Below are 16,396 nucleotides of genomic sequence, written 5' to 3'. Positions count from 1 at the left end.
TAGTGTATGTATTGCTCATATTCACCCTGCGATGTGCTGGCGCCCCGTTCAGGATTTCCTCCTGCCTCGCACACAATGCTTGCTGGGATGGGTGCAACCCTGAATGGCATAATTAAACATGTATAACGAAGATTTTTTTAAGTTCTGAACACTCCATGGTCTAAGTTTATAACTAGTTTTAATTTCACAAAGACGTTTATCGTGTGGTGATTGGTTATGTGGAGAAAGAAAAAGGAAGAATAGGAGCTGGGTGTTTGGTACTTTAGGCAGAGACGGCACGCATGCAATAAAGAAAGCCCGCTCAGAAGAACAGCCATTGATTTTTGTGTTCGTGTCTCCGACCACCAGATCACAAACCCAACATTTACACAATATTTAAGTTAAACCTGTGCGATACCCATTCATACATCCAGTTTTTTGAAGCCTACTCACACCTGCCATAAAGTTATCTACACTGAACGTACACCTGGGGACCCCTTACTGCGAGGGAGCATCACTACCGCCACACTACCGTGCATGTTTAATACCAGCTTTAATGCATTTCATCATGAAAATGATGTCAAGTATTTATCTTAGCATTCTAAATTTTCAGAGAGCAGGAATATCATGAAGTGAATGTATTCTGTGCGGCAATCGCTGCCTGCGCCTCCTCTTAGTGCAGAGGAAGTCAGTTTAAGAATCGTGTAGCGATTAACAACTGGGTCAGGGAACACTTAACACAAAGCATTTAATGTGCTACATAACTTATGACGGGGTTTGAGAAAATCTAGTAAATTAAACATTGGTTTTAGGATGAAGTTTAGTTTACGACATTCTACTTTAATGACAAAATAAACTGAGAATAAAGTGGAAATGTCGACTTTAATCTCGACATAAACATCGAGTCAACAAGTCGACTTCATTCTCGCCATATCATTTTTTTTTTTTTTCTTCACTGTGGCCCTAATACGATTCTGTAAGGCTATACCACAAATAGCATTATAAATGCAAGTTGCAGCTTTATTATTTATGTATATAGCTTAGCTTGAAGCAAGCTCCATATTAATGCAGTTTGCCTTAATGATGGTTCAGTTGGTAAAGATGTCATCACCAAGTTGCACTTGTTTTATTTTATTTTATTTTTATTTGGTGAATACTGTGTAATGCACCTGGGTTTGAAGTCTTGAAGTGATAGTATTATTACTGGAAGTTGTACTATTATCTATTTTATTGTTATTATTTATTAGTTTAAATATTATGCAGTTTAATGATGGTAAAGTTGTTTAAAAAGTCACTTTAACGTGTCAGTGGACAGAGATTGTTAACATTAATAGAAAGTGTAGTTGGTTTACAAAAAATATTTACTATTTATTCCTTGTCTAAGACATGTTCAGTGCAATACAACTTTTGACAATCACCTCTGGATATTTTACGAAGTCTAAATGCCTCTTTGGATGGTTGAAAATATGTCAAAATTTTAGTGTAAGTTATTTGCAAAATTTGTTCAATAAAAAGGCTCTATATTTTGACTGCATCTGTCATGCAATGTGATTCCTTCTCTTCATTAGTGCCACCCCCTTGAAAACTATCACTTTATGGGGCCATGCAAACCTGTATTAATACTTGTGTGCACATACGATGGTTGTCTGGGTTCCGCATGGAATCACTCGAAATAAGTAGCCAAGGATTTTTTTTTTCTATTTTTCTCATGTACTTCGATCCTTTTTCAACTTTTTCCAAGTATTCACCGCCAATATCAATGCACTTTTGGGCTCTTCTGACCCATGCCGCAAAACACTCGCGAAAGGCTGTCTTTGGGAGGTTGTCCAGCTGTTCTTTGACAGCTGCAATCAGTTCCTCTCGAGTTTCGAAGTTGTGGCCTCGCAGGGGTTCTGTCACCTTCGGGAAGAGCCAAAAGTCACATGGTGCAAGATCAGGCGAGTAGGGTGGCGGGTTCAAAACGTTGACACCACTGTCTTCAATGAAATGCTTCGTCGCATTAGCCGTGTGGGCTGGCGCATTGTCATGATGCAAAAAGTGCCTTCGCAAGTTCTTCTAGCCTCTAGCCATCGCAGAAAAAACGTCAGGCAGGCACTGAGTGGTGTACCACTCAGAGGTCACAGTTTTCCTCTCCATCAGCGGAATTGACGCGACAATGCCATCGATGTTGAAAAAGATGGCAAACATGGTGCGTTCCACCGAGCGGATTAAACCATCAGAAAAGTCGTAAAAAATCATCACTCGAAAGTCACGCACGCACGGAGTCGGGAGCTTCGCCGCTAGCGCCGGCTGTGCACTCTCAGTTCGTTTGCTTCTCGTATTCATTCTGAAGGAAGAGAGGGAGCAAAACATCTGAACAAAAACATGCAACCACTTGAATAATCACTCTACACAGCAGAACAGGTTTCGACAGGCTGACACTCGACAAACGATAAAATTCCGCGCGGAACCCAGACAACCCTCGTAAAATGTTTTTTTTGTACAATGTACAATTCTCATGACAGTGGAATAGGTTATTCTTAGCCAGTCTACTGCAGTAATTGCAGTGGAAAATGTGGTTAACATCCAATCATGCATGGGGAAAAAAATACCGTTGAATACTGTGAAACCGGCATAATTTTGAAAAATACTGTGATATAGAATTTTGGTCATATCGCCCAGCACTAATAATAATAATATTAACTTCCATCTGGCTTTGGTTTAGTATATACAGTCATATGAAAAAGTTTGGGAACCCCTCTTAATTCTTTGGATTTTTGTTTATCATTGGCTTAGCTTTCAAAGTAGGAACTTCCTTTTAATATATAATATGCCTTATGGAAACAGTAGTATTTCAGTAGTGACATTAAGTTTATTGGATTAACAGAAGATATGCATCATAACAAAATTAGACAGGTGCCTAAATTTGGGCACCCCAACAGAGATATTATACCAATACTTAGTTGAGTCTCCCTTTGTAAATATAACAGCCTCTAGACATCTCCTATAGCCTTTGATGAGTGTCTGATTCTGGATGGAGGTGTTTTTGACCATTCCTCCATACAGAATCTCTCCAGTTCAGTTCAATTTGATGGACAGCAGGCGTCAAATCATCCCATATATTTTTGATGATATTCAAGTCAGGGGATTGTGACGGCCATTCCAGAACATTGTACTGCTCCCTCTGCGTGAATGCCTTTGTAGATTTCCAACTGTGTTTAGGGTCATTGTCTTGTTGGAATATCCAACCCTGCATAACTTTGTGACTGATGCTTGCACATTATCCTGAAGAATTTGTTGATTATTGGGTTGAATTCATCCGACCCTCGACTTTAACAAGGGCCCCAGTGCCTGAACTAGCCACACAGCATGATGGAACCTCCACCAAATTTGACAGTAGGTAGCAGGTGTTTTTCTTGGAATGCGGTGTTCTTCTTCCGCCATGCAAAGCGCTTTTTGTTTTGACCAAATAACTCCATTTTTGTCTTATCAGTCCAAAGCACTTTGTTCCAAAATGAATCTGGCTTGTCTAAATGAGCATTGGCATACAACAAGTGACTCTGTTTGTGGCGTGAGTGCAGAAAGGGCTTCTTTCTCATCACCCTGCCATACAGATGTTCTTTGTGCAAATTGCGCTGAATTGTAGAACGATGTACAGATACACCATCTGCAGCAAGATGTTCTTGCAGGCCTTTGGAGGTGATCTGTGGGTTGTCTGTCACCATTTTCACAATCCTGCGTGTGTGCCGCTCCTGTATTTTTCTTGGCCTGCCAGACCTGCTGGGTTTAACAGCAACTGTGCCTGTGGCCTTCCATTTCCTGATTCCATTCCTTACACTTGAAACTGACAGTTTAAACCTCTGATATAGCTTTTTGTAATCTTCCCCTAAACCAGGAGACTGAACAATCTTTGTTTTCAGATCTTTGGAGAGTTGCTTTGAGGATCCCATGCTGTCACTCTTCAGAGGAGAGTCAAAGGGAAGGAAGCACAATTTGCAATTGACCACCTTAAATCCCTTTATATCTCATGATTGGACACACCTGTCTATGAAGTTCAAGGCTTAACGAGCTCATCCAACCAATTTGGTGTTGCAAGTAATCAGAATTGAGCAGTGACAGGCATTCAAATCAGCAAAATTACAAGGGGACCCACATTTGTGCACAGCCAGTTTTTCACATTTGATTTAATTTCATACAACTAAATACTGCTTTACTAAAAATCTTTGTTCGGAAAACACCCCAGTACTCAGATATTCCTAGGAAATGAAAGACATACCACTGTTATCTTTTGTGTTGAAAGGAGAGTCAATTATTATGCAGGCTGAGAGGGGTTCCCAAACTTTTTCATATGACTGTATGCTGTTAGAGTTGAAGGGGTCCTCTTGGCAACCCTCCCTACTTAGCAAAATACCAAGGAGTTGAAGGATACAAAAATGTGATACCTTTATTTACAAAGTAGTGACATGGAAAATGTACCAAAGAGAGTAAATCAAAATACAAATAAACAGCAGTAGCTGGGATTAATAAAGTTTACCTAATCTAATCTCTGTCGCAACAAATCTTGCTGTGTCCTCGAATCTGATTAGATAGATAGATAGATACTTTAAACAGGTTTTAAAATACTGTCAACCTGCTGTGGTGACATGCCCACCCCTGCCTCTGCAAAGCACTAACCTTACCTTCTGTCTCTTTTTTCGTTCCAAAAACATAGCTTCTCTACCTCCTGATAGCTGAATATTTGCCCCACTATTGTTCTGACTTTGTAAAGCACTGGCAATGAGGAATGACCTCTCATGTACTCCAGGGACACCAGACTAGAACTCTCTCTAATGGTCCCTGGTGTCCTTGCTTCACAAAGCTACCCATTACTCTTAAAACACCAGCTCTGCAAGGCAGCTTCACAGTTGTCTTAACAGTTGGAAGAACAGCGACAGTGTTGTTCCATATGTTGCAATTTGGAGCTCTGTGTCCTGTAGCCACCAAGGGAACATTCACTGTAACTCTACAAGGAGCTACTAAGAGATGTCTGACAGTAACTACACTAATTTCTAGCATCCTACTTTTGGGCATTCTCCGACAATAGCATGTTTCATCCAGGCTGCCTGAGTTATGCTGATGCTGTTGCATGTCAACATTCTGGGGCATGTTCTTTACAAACATGGCATATTGCCCTCTGGCAGTATGTATGTTCTCACATGTGCTGGACTATGCCAGTTTCTCCTGGAGCCTGTCTGTGGGACTGTGCTCTTTACATCATATTGACAGGTGGTTATCCACTCACTGCATATTTAAGTTGAAGGTTGCCTTTATTTGGGCCTATGGTAATAGATAGATACTTTATTAATCCCAAGGAGAAATTCACATTCTCCAGCAGCAGCATACTGATACAAAAAAACAATATTAAATTAAAGATTGATAATAATGCAGGGAAAAACAGACAATAACTTTTTATGATGTTAATGTTTACCCCCCCGGGTGGAATTGAAGAGTCGCATAGTTTGGGGGAGGAACAATCTTCTCAGTCTGTCAGTGGAGCAGGACGGTGACAGCAGTCTGTCGCTGAAGCTGCTCTTCTGTCTGGAGATGACACTGTTTAGTGGATGCAGTGGATTCTCCATAATTGATAGGAGCCTGCTGAGCGCCTGTCACTCTGCCACAGATGTTAAACTGTCCAGCTCCATGCCAACAATAGAGCCTGCCTTCCTCACCAGTTTGTCCAGGTGTGAGGCGTCTTTCCTCCTAATGCTGCCTCCCCAGCACACCACCGTGTAGAAGAGGGCGCTCGCCACAACCGTCTGAGAGAACATCTGCAGCATCTTTTTGCAGATGTTGAAGGATGCCAGCCTTCTAAGGAAGTATAACCGGCTCTGTCCTTTCTTACACAGAGCATCAGTATTGGCAGTCCAGTCCAATTTATCATCCAGCTGCACTCCCAGGTATTTATAGGTCTGTACCATCTGCACACAGTCACCTCTGATGATCACGTGGTCCATGAGGGGTCTGGGCCTCCTAAAATCCACCACCAGCTCCTTGGTTTTGCTGGTGTTCAGGTGTAGGTGGTTTGAGCTTTGCTGTTGAACTGGTATTGAAAAAATACGCTAATGAAAGGGAAGTTTGAGTGAACAGTTTGTGTCTACTTCAGAAATGTAATAGGACTACAGGTGCCTTGGGAGTCAGTCATTTATTAAAACTCAAAATTGACCAGCCCTAATATATATATGTGTGTGTACAGGTGGAAAGGACAGTGGGATTTTCAAAGAACCAGAATCTGGCCAGCAGCAGACTCGCTCCCAACCACCTGGAGGAAAAACTAGCAATATTTTTGGAGAATCTGAAGCTTCGTCAGTGCCACGTGTCCATCCTAATAAGCCAAAGGTAATTATTATACATCCTACTAAAACTTCATTTAAAAAAAATCCTTGCATTAAACCCTGTGAGATTGTGCTTGTCCATAACGGTAACCAAGAGCATTTCCTACATTCTTAAATACAGAACACTACTTTTGAAAAAATGTGTACAATGTGTGAATCAGCTTGGGTATTTCATGCATGATCATATCTTTTCTGTTGTTTTACAAGTTAGATAAATGAGTGCTCTACACTTGCAGTTTCATTTGTTAGCTTAGTATTTCATATTTTTCATTGCCTATTGCACCAGGTCTGTTACTTCCTTTTGAACCAGCAGGGTCGGACTGCATTTAAGTCGTCGTCATCTCTGAATAAAGCTCCAACTATGTTTACTCAAAGCTGATTGCATTTATTGTGCCATCTTTAAAAAATGATCACTCCTGTTGTTCACAAATACTCATACTACTAAACTATTCTATAGAAAAGTACTTGGTACACTTAAATGTTTATCTATAGTAGTTGTTTCATAAACACCTTACATTAAAATTTGCTTTTCATACATTAGTCAATATAATACATTTTATGCCTGATTTTTATAATGAATCTTTAAAGGATAAATACCTAATGTGTTATTTGCTGCAATCTAATGAAGTCAGAGTTAAGTGTTTCACTAACTTCAGTGAATTATGGGTAAAGTAAATTTTTTTTTTTCTTTAATTTGCAGGATACTGGTATTTTTGTGGGAAAAAAATGTGAGGTTAACACAGAAGGTGAGCATTGTATAATATTTGAGTAAGAGATTTATTTTTTTAAACTTTATTTTGTAAAAGGCCAGCAACAAACTAAAGCATGCACTGTAGCTCTGTTAACTTTAAATTCAACGACTCCTCCATTTCAAATTGGCAGATTTTGTTCCTTAACATTAAACAAAGTCAGACTACTATATTGCACTGGAAGCTTCCTTGTTATTTTGTACAGAAATAATAAAGGGGCCTAAGCTGTCAAAACAGTCATAAGGAAATTGCTGAAAAATGAAGAATGCTGGTCATTTAGAGTCTAGAGTTAAAGCTGGAAGATGGCCTTTTGTGGAGGTTGACTTCATTTTTGCCTTGAATTCAATATTTTTATAGTAAATAATCCCAAAGGGAAATTTAAGAATGTAATTTTTTGAGTCTGACCTAAAATGATAAGCTTTATTTAATTTTACTATTGTTTATCTTTCATCCCTCTGCACTGTTACAGTGTTTGAGACACTTTTTATACCATTCAAAACATTACATTTTGCTTCTATAGCTGACTTGACGTCTTCAGGATTGGAATAGAATGTCCCATGGACACAGCCCTACAGACTGGGGCACCGATGATAGTGGCATGATGCCAGGTGTGGTGAATAGTGTGGTGATGGCAGCTCTTTGAATCCCAGAGCCACATTTACAGCTTATGCATTGTGTGCAGGGTGGAAGATGGGTGAAAGCTTTCTTTTAATACAAATCTCTGATTGACTAGCACAAAAATACCAAAGTATACCAGTGAATATTGATTGGTTATGTAGGCCTTTTGAGGTGTAATATTAATATTTAATTACACTGTAGACTCTTAAAGCTGTACACATAACTTATGGCTTGGAGAGTGTGCATTGGATAATCACCATGCTTCAGTTATTTCAGTTGTCTAGAAATTCAGTGATAACATGATACTACAACCTGACATTCTAAGAAGTATAGAGGAAACAAACAAACTGTACTTTAAATATTTATGCCAACATAACAGTCCTGCAGTCAGTAATGGCTTCTGGTGCACTACCAGAGTCGGTTTCCGATCCTTTTAGTAGTATGCTTGTTTCACCAGTACGGAATATTTTTTTCTGGTGCTATTTGCACATAGTTAATGTGTCCTGAATTTTCAACTGCATTACTTACTTTTATTGGAAATGCCCAAAAAGGGACTGACAAGAATGGGCCCTTCATCCCAACAAAGCTTTACAATCCTATCCACCCAAATCCTCCAGAACAACATCAAGTCACATTTTGAATGTCCCTTTGTAACTTATTTCAATTGTCTGTAGTTTTGTGTGTAAAGAAAAGTATACTAATGTTTGTGCAAAATGTACTCTTAGCAATTTTCAACTGTGCCTTGTGTTCTTATTGAGCTCATTTTAAAATAACATTCTTGATCCATTGTACAAATTCTTTTCAGAAAATTTAAACACTTCGGTCATGTCCCTACTTAACATCTATCTGCTTAAAAAGAAAAGGTTCAGCTACTTCAGTCTTTCTTCATAACCTCTACGCTGCAGTCCTGGTGCCTGCCTAGTTGCTCTTCTTTAGACTATTTAAGTACTGCTATATCTTCATTATAACTCAGAGACCAAACTGAACATGGGTACTCCAGGCGAGTCCTCTCAAGTTTGTGTTGAAGCTTAAGCATAACCACCTTTGACTTGTACTGTACACACTGTGCTATGTGTAACCTAACATTCTGTTAGCCTTCTTAATGGCATTGCCTGGAGGTTGATAATGACCAGTCTGCTATGACTCCTAGGCCCCTCTTATAAGGTGCACTTTCAGACCTCCCATTGTGTATTCAAACTTAACACTTTTACTTTCTATGTGCAATACTTCACATTTACTTATGTAACTTCATCTGCCACAAAAATGCCCAAGCATACTGTATATATAATTAACTACCTTGTCTTTATGAATATGCACTTAACTATAATTTCATATTTTGCATTCTGTTTACTCATTTGGGGGAGGGTGAAGGCTGCAATTTAATTATAACTCTTTGCTTATTCATTTTGCAGTTTTTGTTTTTCTGGGGAAAATTAAATCCCTCTGTTTCTGGCAACAACCTATTAAATGTGTGCAAAGAATTATTTTTGCCACCTCCTCTTGTAAAGTCACCTAAAGAGTAATGGTTTTAACTTAATTTCATTGATTTAATATGGAATCTGCCACAGCTGTATTCAGTACCACAATACATCTTTCAAATAACTTAAAATGAATATACACAAACTTGCTTATTCCAGTGCATTTGCAGTGGGACACAACATATTCTGACAGCATCATGTAGAAGATTGGAATTTACCGTCAACAAAGTGACAGTCCATCACAGAGCCTGCTCATTCAGAACTAGTTTAGAATGACCTGTCATTCTAGAACTCACTGCCAAGTAGTAAGCTATAAAATTATCATAAGTATACTTCGGTTTTACAGGTGGAGGGGACTGGGACCAAACAGTTCTTTTTTTTCCTTAGGCGGAGTGGTGGCTCTGCACTGGCAATCAGAAAGTTGCCGGTTCGAATCCCGTAAATGCTAATAGGGACTCTGCTCTGTTGGGCCCTTGAGCAAGACCCTTAACCTGCAATTGCTGAGCGCTTTGAGTAGTGAGAAAAGCGCTATATACATGCAAAGAATTATTATTTTTAAGTGGTGTGGGGCCTTTCAGAAAAGACTCAGAATGTTTTCTTGGCAAGCCAGGCAGAGACTGGAAACACACTTGTTTGAAATTATTGACAAGGCAGTAATACGTGTTGTGACATTTAGGGTGAAAAACTACAAGACATTCCCGAATCATTGGAATTGCATACTGCACAGGGTGAGATTAAATTTAACCTCCAACAGAAAATATCTATTAAATGCTGTAAAATATGAAAAATTTGCAAATTTAATTTTTATTTAAAAATACTTCTGGCAAAGTTGACTTTGAAAGATTTAGAATAACAGGAAAGTAATTTGCGCTGTCACCTTAAATGTACTGCCACTAATTTATCAGGCTAATATTTTCACTCTTTTGCAAATTTAATTTTCATTACCTTTATATATGTAACTTCATGGAAACAGACTTTTTGCAGCAGAAGCAGCCCCAATGCCATTGGGACTTTTCTGACATTCTTCATGGTATTTATTTGTTTGACACATGTAGAGATCGAGCCAGTTTCTTTACAGAATTGTTCATTATAGACATTTAATGTTTTACAGTTATATCTAAAGCTCACTGCAGATGTGGTTATAGAATATTGATATATCCAAACTGATTCAGTGATGACTAGAGTTACTCTGATTAGGTGTGTGAGGCTTGCAGGCGTAGCATGTGGCTTTAGGAGTCTCAATGTACAAGCTTGTTTCTCATATGTGGTAGTGTCTTCTGTTACTTAGGTGTAAAGCCTACTGTGAAGCCAGATGAAGTGCAAAAGCCTAAGCAGCAGGAGCAGGCTCCGGCTCCGGCTCCCTCAAATAAGGAATCTGAAGCCCAAAGCAATGTGGATGGCCATGAGCCCCGATTGGGTCCTCGACCTCGGTCACACAACAAGGTTATTCAGCCTCCTGGAGGGAAGTCCAGTGTTGTCTTCTATTAACAAATGAACATTCTGACTGGTCTGTTTCTTCTTCTGAATCTGCATCTCCTTTCTAGTCAATTTGTTCACATATCTTGTATTCTCTGACTTTCTGAAGGCCGTTACATTTTAATGTGTTTAAGTGTAAATATTGAACATCTCAAGTATGCCAAGACTTTTTTTTTAATAAATATTTTGTGCCAGGCTAAGTCCTATTGGGCTCTGCATGCCAGGAAAGCTGGGGATTTTGATTCTTCGGGCATACTTAATGGTATGTTTCATCCATGAGAAAAGAATTTGTTGATGCGTGTAAGGCCCATTCTTGTGAATGCTGTAAAGGTTACATTATGTGAATTTCCAATGGAAAATGGTCGCTTGACCTGAATACTGTTACGACCTATGATCTCTGTCCTGGTAGGTTGGATTCTTTCATGTATAGCCACATGCTTGCTTGCTTGCTTGCTTGCTTGCTAGCTAAAGGATTGTTACACAAGGTGTTGATGTGGAAGGCCTCTTTTACTTTAATGCTCACAGGGGTGGGTGTCAGCAAATGGGCTTTAAAGCAGGTTAGAGAACAAACACTTCCCTCAAAAAATGATGGCTTTACTAAGCTGCCAGGTACTCGAGTGTGATTCACTGTGCCTTGCCTTACTCTATGGTGCCTTATTGGCCTGAAATGTTATCCAGTCTGCAATTCAAAATTAATAAATGACCATATTTTGTTATATCTTTGTGTATGACTAACTTTCATCTAATTTTTTTCTACAGCTATAGTACAAAAACAGCTTGGCTCCGGTTGGCTGATGGGTAAAAGGTTTCGTAACCGGTAAATGTGTGTTTTTTTTGGATTCATCCGCTAGATCCACAGGGCCTTTTCAGACTGAGCTCAGTGTCTTGTTTTATGTCTGGAGTGGGTCTTGGTATCACTTTTCTATGTATAAAATAAATGCACGAGAAAGAACAGATAGACGTAAAAATGGAACTGTATGGATGTCTTAATATTTTTCAAACATGTTGGCTGGTATTTGTTCTATGATGAGAGGTAATGTTAATGTAATAAATGGCTAATTTGAAATTTTTTTGGTATCACTTATGTGGTGTTGCTAATTATTCTTTTGCATAGATTTTTGTATACAACACGGACAGAGAAAAATGAGCCAATTAGAATTTTATACTCCGATCAGCCATAACATTAAAACCACCTGCCTAATAGTGTGTTGGTCCCCCTCATGCAGCCAAAACAGCTCTGACACGTAGGTGTCCTGTGGTACCTGCCACCAAGACGTTAGTCCTGTAAGTTGTGAGGTGGGGCCTCCATGGCTTGGACTTGTTTTTCCAGTACATCCTGCAGATGTGTGATTGGATTGAGATGTGGGGAGTTTTGGACGCCTTGAACTCTGCCATGTTCCTCAAACCATTCCTGAACAATTTTTGTAGTGTGAGGTCATTGCCTTCGGGGAATACTATTCCTATGAAGGGGTGCATGTGGTCTGCAACAGTTTATGGGAAGGTGGTTATGTGTCAGAGTGACATCCACATGAATGCCGGGACCGAAGGTTTCCCAGCAGCACATTGTCTAGAGCATTGCACTGCCTCCACCGGCTTGCCTTTTTCCCCCCATAGTGCATCCTGTTGCCATCTCTTCCCCAGGTAAGCAAAAAAGAAAATGTGTTTAATCAGACCAGGCCACCTTCTTCCATGGTCAGGTTCTGATGCTCCCTCTCCCATTGTTGATGCTTTTGGTGGTGGACAGAGGTCACCATGGGCCCTCTGACCAGTCTGTGGCTGTGCAGCAAGCTGTGATGCACTGCATGTTCTGTCACCTTCTCTTGTGGCCAGCCAGTTTTTTTTAGCAGTTTGTGTTACAGAAGCTCCTCTGCAGGATTTGGACCATATGGGCCAACCTTCACTGCCCTTTGCCACCAATGAGCCTTAGGTGTCCATGAGCCTGTTGCCAGTTCACTGGTTGTCCATCTTTGTCGTTTTTAGAGATGCCATTGTGATTTGGCCCCTGTCAAAGTCGCTCAGATCCTTACGCATGCCCATTTTCCCTCTGTCTAACCCATCGCCAACTTACTTGCTGCCTAATATATCCCAACCTTGGTACAAGATGATTTATGGTGTTCACTTTACCTGGTAGTGGTTTGAATGTTGTGGCTGATGGCTTTATATATACTGCATGTTATGTGTTGGGCATCCCTGCACACAGTCTGACCACTTCCATGGTGTTACTGGCCCTCTGTAGAAATTAGGTATTTTAAAATGCTGGATGCCTGTCAATTGATTTTTAAACAAAACTGCACTTGTGGACTATTTAGACACGTTTTAGACCACAACACAACAAAACAAGACCACTTAATAATCAAACCTCCCCTCAACAAAACTGCATCTTGATGGGACTCGGATCTGGGCTTTAACTTGGCCATTCCAGAATCTTCCATTTCTTTCTTTTTCAGCAATTCCTAGTTGGATTTAATGGCATGTCTAGAGGGACATTGTCACGTTCCCAGGTCCACTTTAGGCTGAGCTTCTGACAGAGGGTCTCGCATTGCCCTCAAGAGCCTTCTCAGAGCATCTTGTGTTCTATTCTTGGGCCCAACTTGCTGGGGCAGCCTGGTCTGAACAAGTTGGCATTTATTTGAAATCATCTCCACTTGTGAATTTCCCATTGGGATTAATAAAGTATCTATCTATCTATCACTTCTAGACGATCTTCCGCACAGTGGAATTGCGGATTTCAAATTGCCTGGAGCTCTTTTGATGACTCGTAGGCTTTCATTATGAAGGCCTCAGACACACACACTTCAGTGACAAAGAGCAGCCTGAACTAAATGGAAGAGTGAGGTTAAATAAAACCAGGTCAGACAAATCCTCTCGAGCGACGTTCTCGTCTTTTGCACCTGATTCTAATTTGAGGGATTTGTGATGGGTGTGGGGGCATTTACTTTTTCCACATACAAAAATTGCAATTACTGTTCTTAAAATTAAACAGTGAACCACAACATGTAAGTGTGGCCTGGTGTTCTATTGCAGATTGAGTCTTCCAATGTCCACATATGGTAAAAATGAAAAAACGTTTTATGGGGTTTTTCACGACTGCATTGGTGAAAAGTCATTTGCTTGTCTGAACTTGTGATGACTTCACTAATGCCCCTCTTCTAGTCATGTGATGCTCAATTCTTTCCTTAACAGTATTTAAGCTTACTGGCCTTTAATATGATGGGATGACATTTGCCAGCTTCTTGTACTTAGGAATTCCCACGTGTGGCGATTTTTGAAAAACGCACTTGAAATCCACATGTGCAGGGGGTGCAAAGTTAAAAACCATACAGAGAACAAGTGTCTGGAGTTGAATGCAGAATGGTTATTCAGGGAGGCAGCAGTGCTAATCACTGGGTGTAATCCAGATCAAAGCTGTGGGGGTCACTGACGGTGATCTGGGGACAATTGGGGCATAACGCAGGAACAGACTGGACGGTGCGCCAGTCCTCCACACTTTAGAATTCCGAACTACGGCTAACCTTGGGGTTGGGGGGAATATGGGGTTTAGGACACACCAGCTCCACACATACACCTGGGTACAGAATTCAGGCTCAGCTTGCTACATCCTTTACACTTATCAACCAGCTTGTTAATAACCATATTAACCGCTGTGCCATCATGTTGTCCAAATTCTATTTAAACGTCACATTGATTAGCACATTCAAATAAGAATTTCACAATACTTTGCACATGTCATAATATCCACCTTAATAAAAGTATAAGTATCTGTCTGTGTGTACATCCGGTTGCAAGTTGTCATTCCAACAGATGGTGCATCACAAACATAAACATCACTTGTACAAATCCCATACCAAATGGCATGCAACAGAGACATATGACTTATGTTTGTCATTCCAACAGATGGTGCATTATTACTACAAATGTTTGTGATGCGCCATCTGTTAGGATGACAAATGCAATCCATTTTATTACTACATGCATTACTATTGCAATAGATGGTGCACCGTAAACGTTGACGACGAGGTCTGCGTATATTACTTCGATTTTGGGTAGCGCAGCTTGTTGACTATGAATCTGTATATACAATATAGTACAGGACAAAAAAATTAATGAAAACAGAGGTTGCCACACTTAGTAAATGTCAGATTCTTTATTTCTAAAAAGTTCTAATAATGCTGAACTAAAATGTGCAAAAGTTTATAAAAAGGAAGGGAAAGGGGAGTAAGAGTGGTGAACAAAGTCTAAAAATAAAGTACAAAAGCTGCCAGGTGGCACAGCTAACGTTCCATTGGAAGTGTGCCCCCTGCTTTTCAACGGGGGCTCTCCCTCCTGCTTTTATTCAGAAATAAGATGAGGAAGTTTTGAGAAGAATGAAGCCCTCTGACAGTGAAGGGCTTGAGGAAAAGGTAGCCAGGTTTACTGGTCACACGTGTGTCCAATCTGTAGTGGCTTGAAAAGTGGCTCCAGGAGATCGTTCTTAAATGTGAAGATGCCATCAACGATGCTCCTGCTTGCCATAATCTCCCCAATGTTGAGGGTGTCATTCCCACATTGCCCAATTTTTGGAGACAGTCGCTGTTTAACTAGCTGTTAATTAATGGCTCCCTGGTCGTCATCGTCTTCCTGCAGCAGAGGAGGCGTCTCTGAAGGATCACACTGGGCCTCTTGGGACCTCTTTGTGGTCTTATTGAGGATCCCATCCTGCAAGACAACAACAAAAGTTCAAAGTGGTCCACGGTCACCATGCTATACACCTCTCTATGTCTTCACGTGGCGGGTGGACCGTCGCCCGTGTTCCACATCCACAGGCTGGCAACACTGCTTTACTCGGTGTCTGCCTTGTCGTAGTGATGGCCTATTTTTGAAAGACTCTTTTCAGCGAGTCACAGTAATCGATGTGTGATGTGCAAGTACCACCCACCTGATTCTCGTTCATGACAATTTCTAGTTAGAACTGAGCACACTCATCAACAAACAAGAACTCCGCCATTGATGATTCTCTTGTAACAACACATTTATATTAAAATGGATCCGTGGTTTGTTTTGTACAAATCATTAATGGAGTTGTTTTAAACAAATCTATCTCTATATATGTGAGGGTCCTCCTCCCTCACATGCCAGCCTCCATTTGAGTCTGTGTACCTCTTGCCACGTGTTGGAGCACACCTTACCTCTGCTTAGCTAGTGATAGCTGTTTGTTCAGCAGACCTTATCATCTCAAGATTGTTAAGGAGCAACGTTGATGTTTTTGAGAGAGAGATCAGAGCTACGTGTGTTTTAGAGGGTAGCTGCTCATTAGAAGAGATATCAAGGCCATGTGCTCTTCTCTCCACACGGGGGACGCTGTTTCCCATCAGAGATGAACACGGTCAGATACAGTGCCAACGTTTGACATGGGAGTGTACCGACCTTCTGCTTGGCCAGAATTACATTAAAAATTAATTTAAAAAAATGTAAAATAAAGTTTGTCCTGTTTCACTACTACCTGGGCGGAGAATATAAAACTAATACATTTATAGCTCTTTGTACCTCCCACACATTTCTCACACAAGACAGAACCTTATAAAAATAATATAATTTTTAACAATAATTTGCTTTCAACCTAACTTTAATGCACAAATTCACTGCGCCGGCAGGTGTCATTCACTGATTCTTTTGAATTTGAACTGAATCATTACCCAAGGAAGAGTCGCACAATTCTTGTTCACGTGACAATTCTCACCTTTTGTACCAGTAATGTCACTTCTGGTTA

At 40.3% G+C, this 16,396-nt stretch overlaps 2 protein-coding genes across 8 annotated transcripts in view; one reads left to right on the top strand and one right to left on the bottom strand.

The window, feature by feature from the left end:
* Positions 1-16,396, top strand: part of jpt2 (Jupiter microtubule associated homolog 2) — a 59,294-nt gene that overhangs the window by 5,617 nt on the left and 37,281 nt on the right. The window contains exons 3-5 of one of the 4 annotated variants that reach the window (XM_028814056.2): positions 6,191-6,333; positions 7,030-7,075; positions 10,463-11,720. The exons of 1 other annotated variant lie outside the window; for it this stretch is intronic. In XM_028814056.2, the coding sequence (XP_028669889.2) occupies positions 6,191-6,333; positions 7,030-7,075; positions 10,463-10,662 (389 nt within the window). In that variant the 3' untranslated portion in view covers positions 10,663-11,720. Of the gene's footprint in view, positions 1-6,190; positions 6,334-7,029; positions 7,076-10,462; positions 11,721-16,396 lie in introns of those variants that run through there. 2 more of the 4 variants (XM_051934270.1, XM_051934272.1) reach the window with 2 other exon arrangements.
* Positions 14,780-16,396, bottom strand: part of mfsd1l (major facilitator superfamily domain containing 1-like) — a 69,954-nt gene continuing 68,337 nt past the window's right edge. For all 4 annotated transcript variants that reach the window (XM_051934267.1, XM_051934269.1, XM_051934268.1 and 1 more), the window contains exon 13: positions 14,780-15,345. In XM_051934267.1, coding sequence (XP_051790227.1) covers positions 15,235-15,345 — 111 coding nt within the window. In that variant the 3' untranslated portion in view covers positions 14,780-15,234. The remainder of the gene's footprint in view (positions 15,346-16,396) is intronic.

Source organism: Erpetoichthys calabaricus, chromosome 11 (assembly GCF_900747795.2).
Source record: "Erpetoichthys calabaricus chromosome 11, fErpCal1.3, whole genome shotgun sequence".
Taxonomy (NCBI): domain Eukaryota; kingdom Metazoa; phylum Chordata; class Cladistia; order Polypteriformes; family Polypteridae; genus Erpetoichthys; species Erpetoichthys calabaricus.
This window is presented reverse-complemented; position numbering and strand designations above follow the sequence as displayed.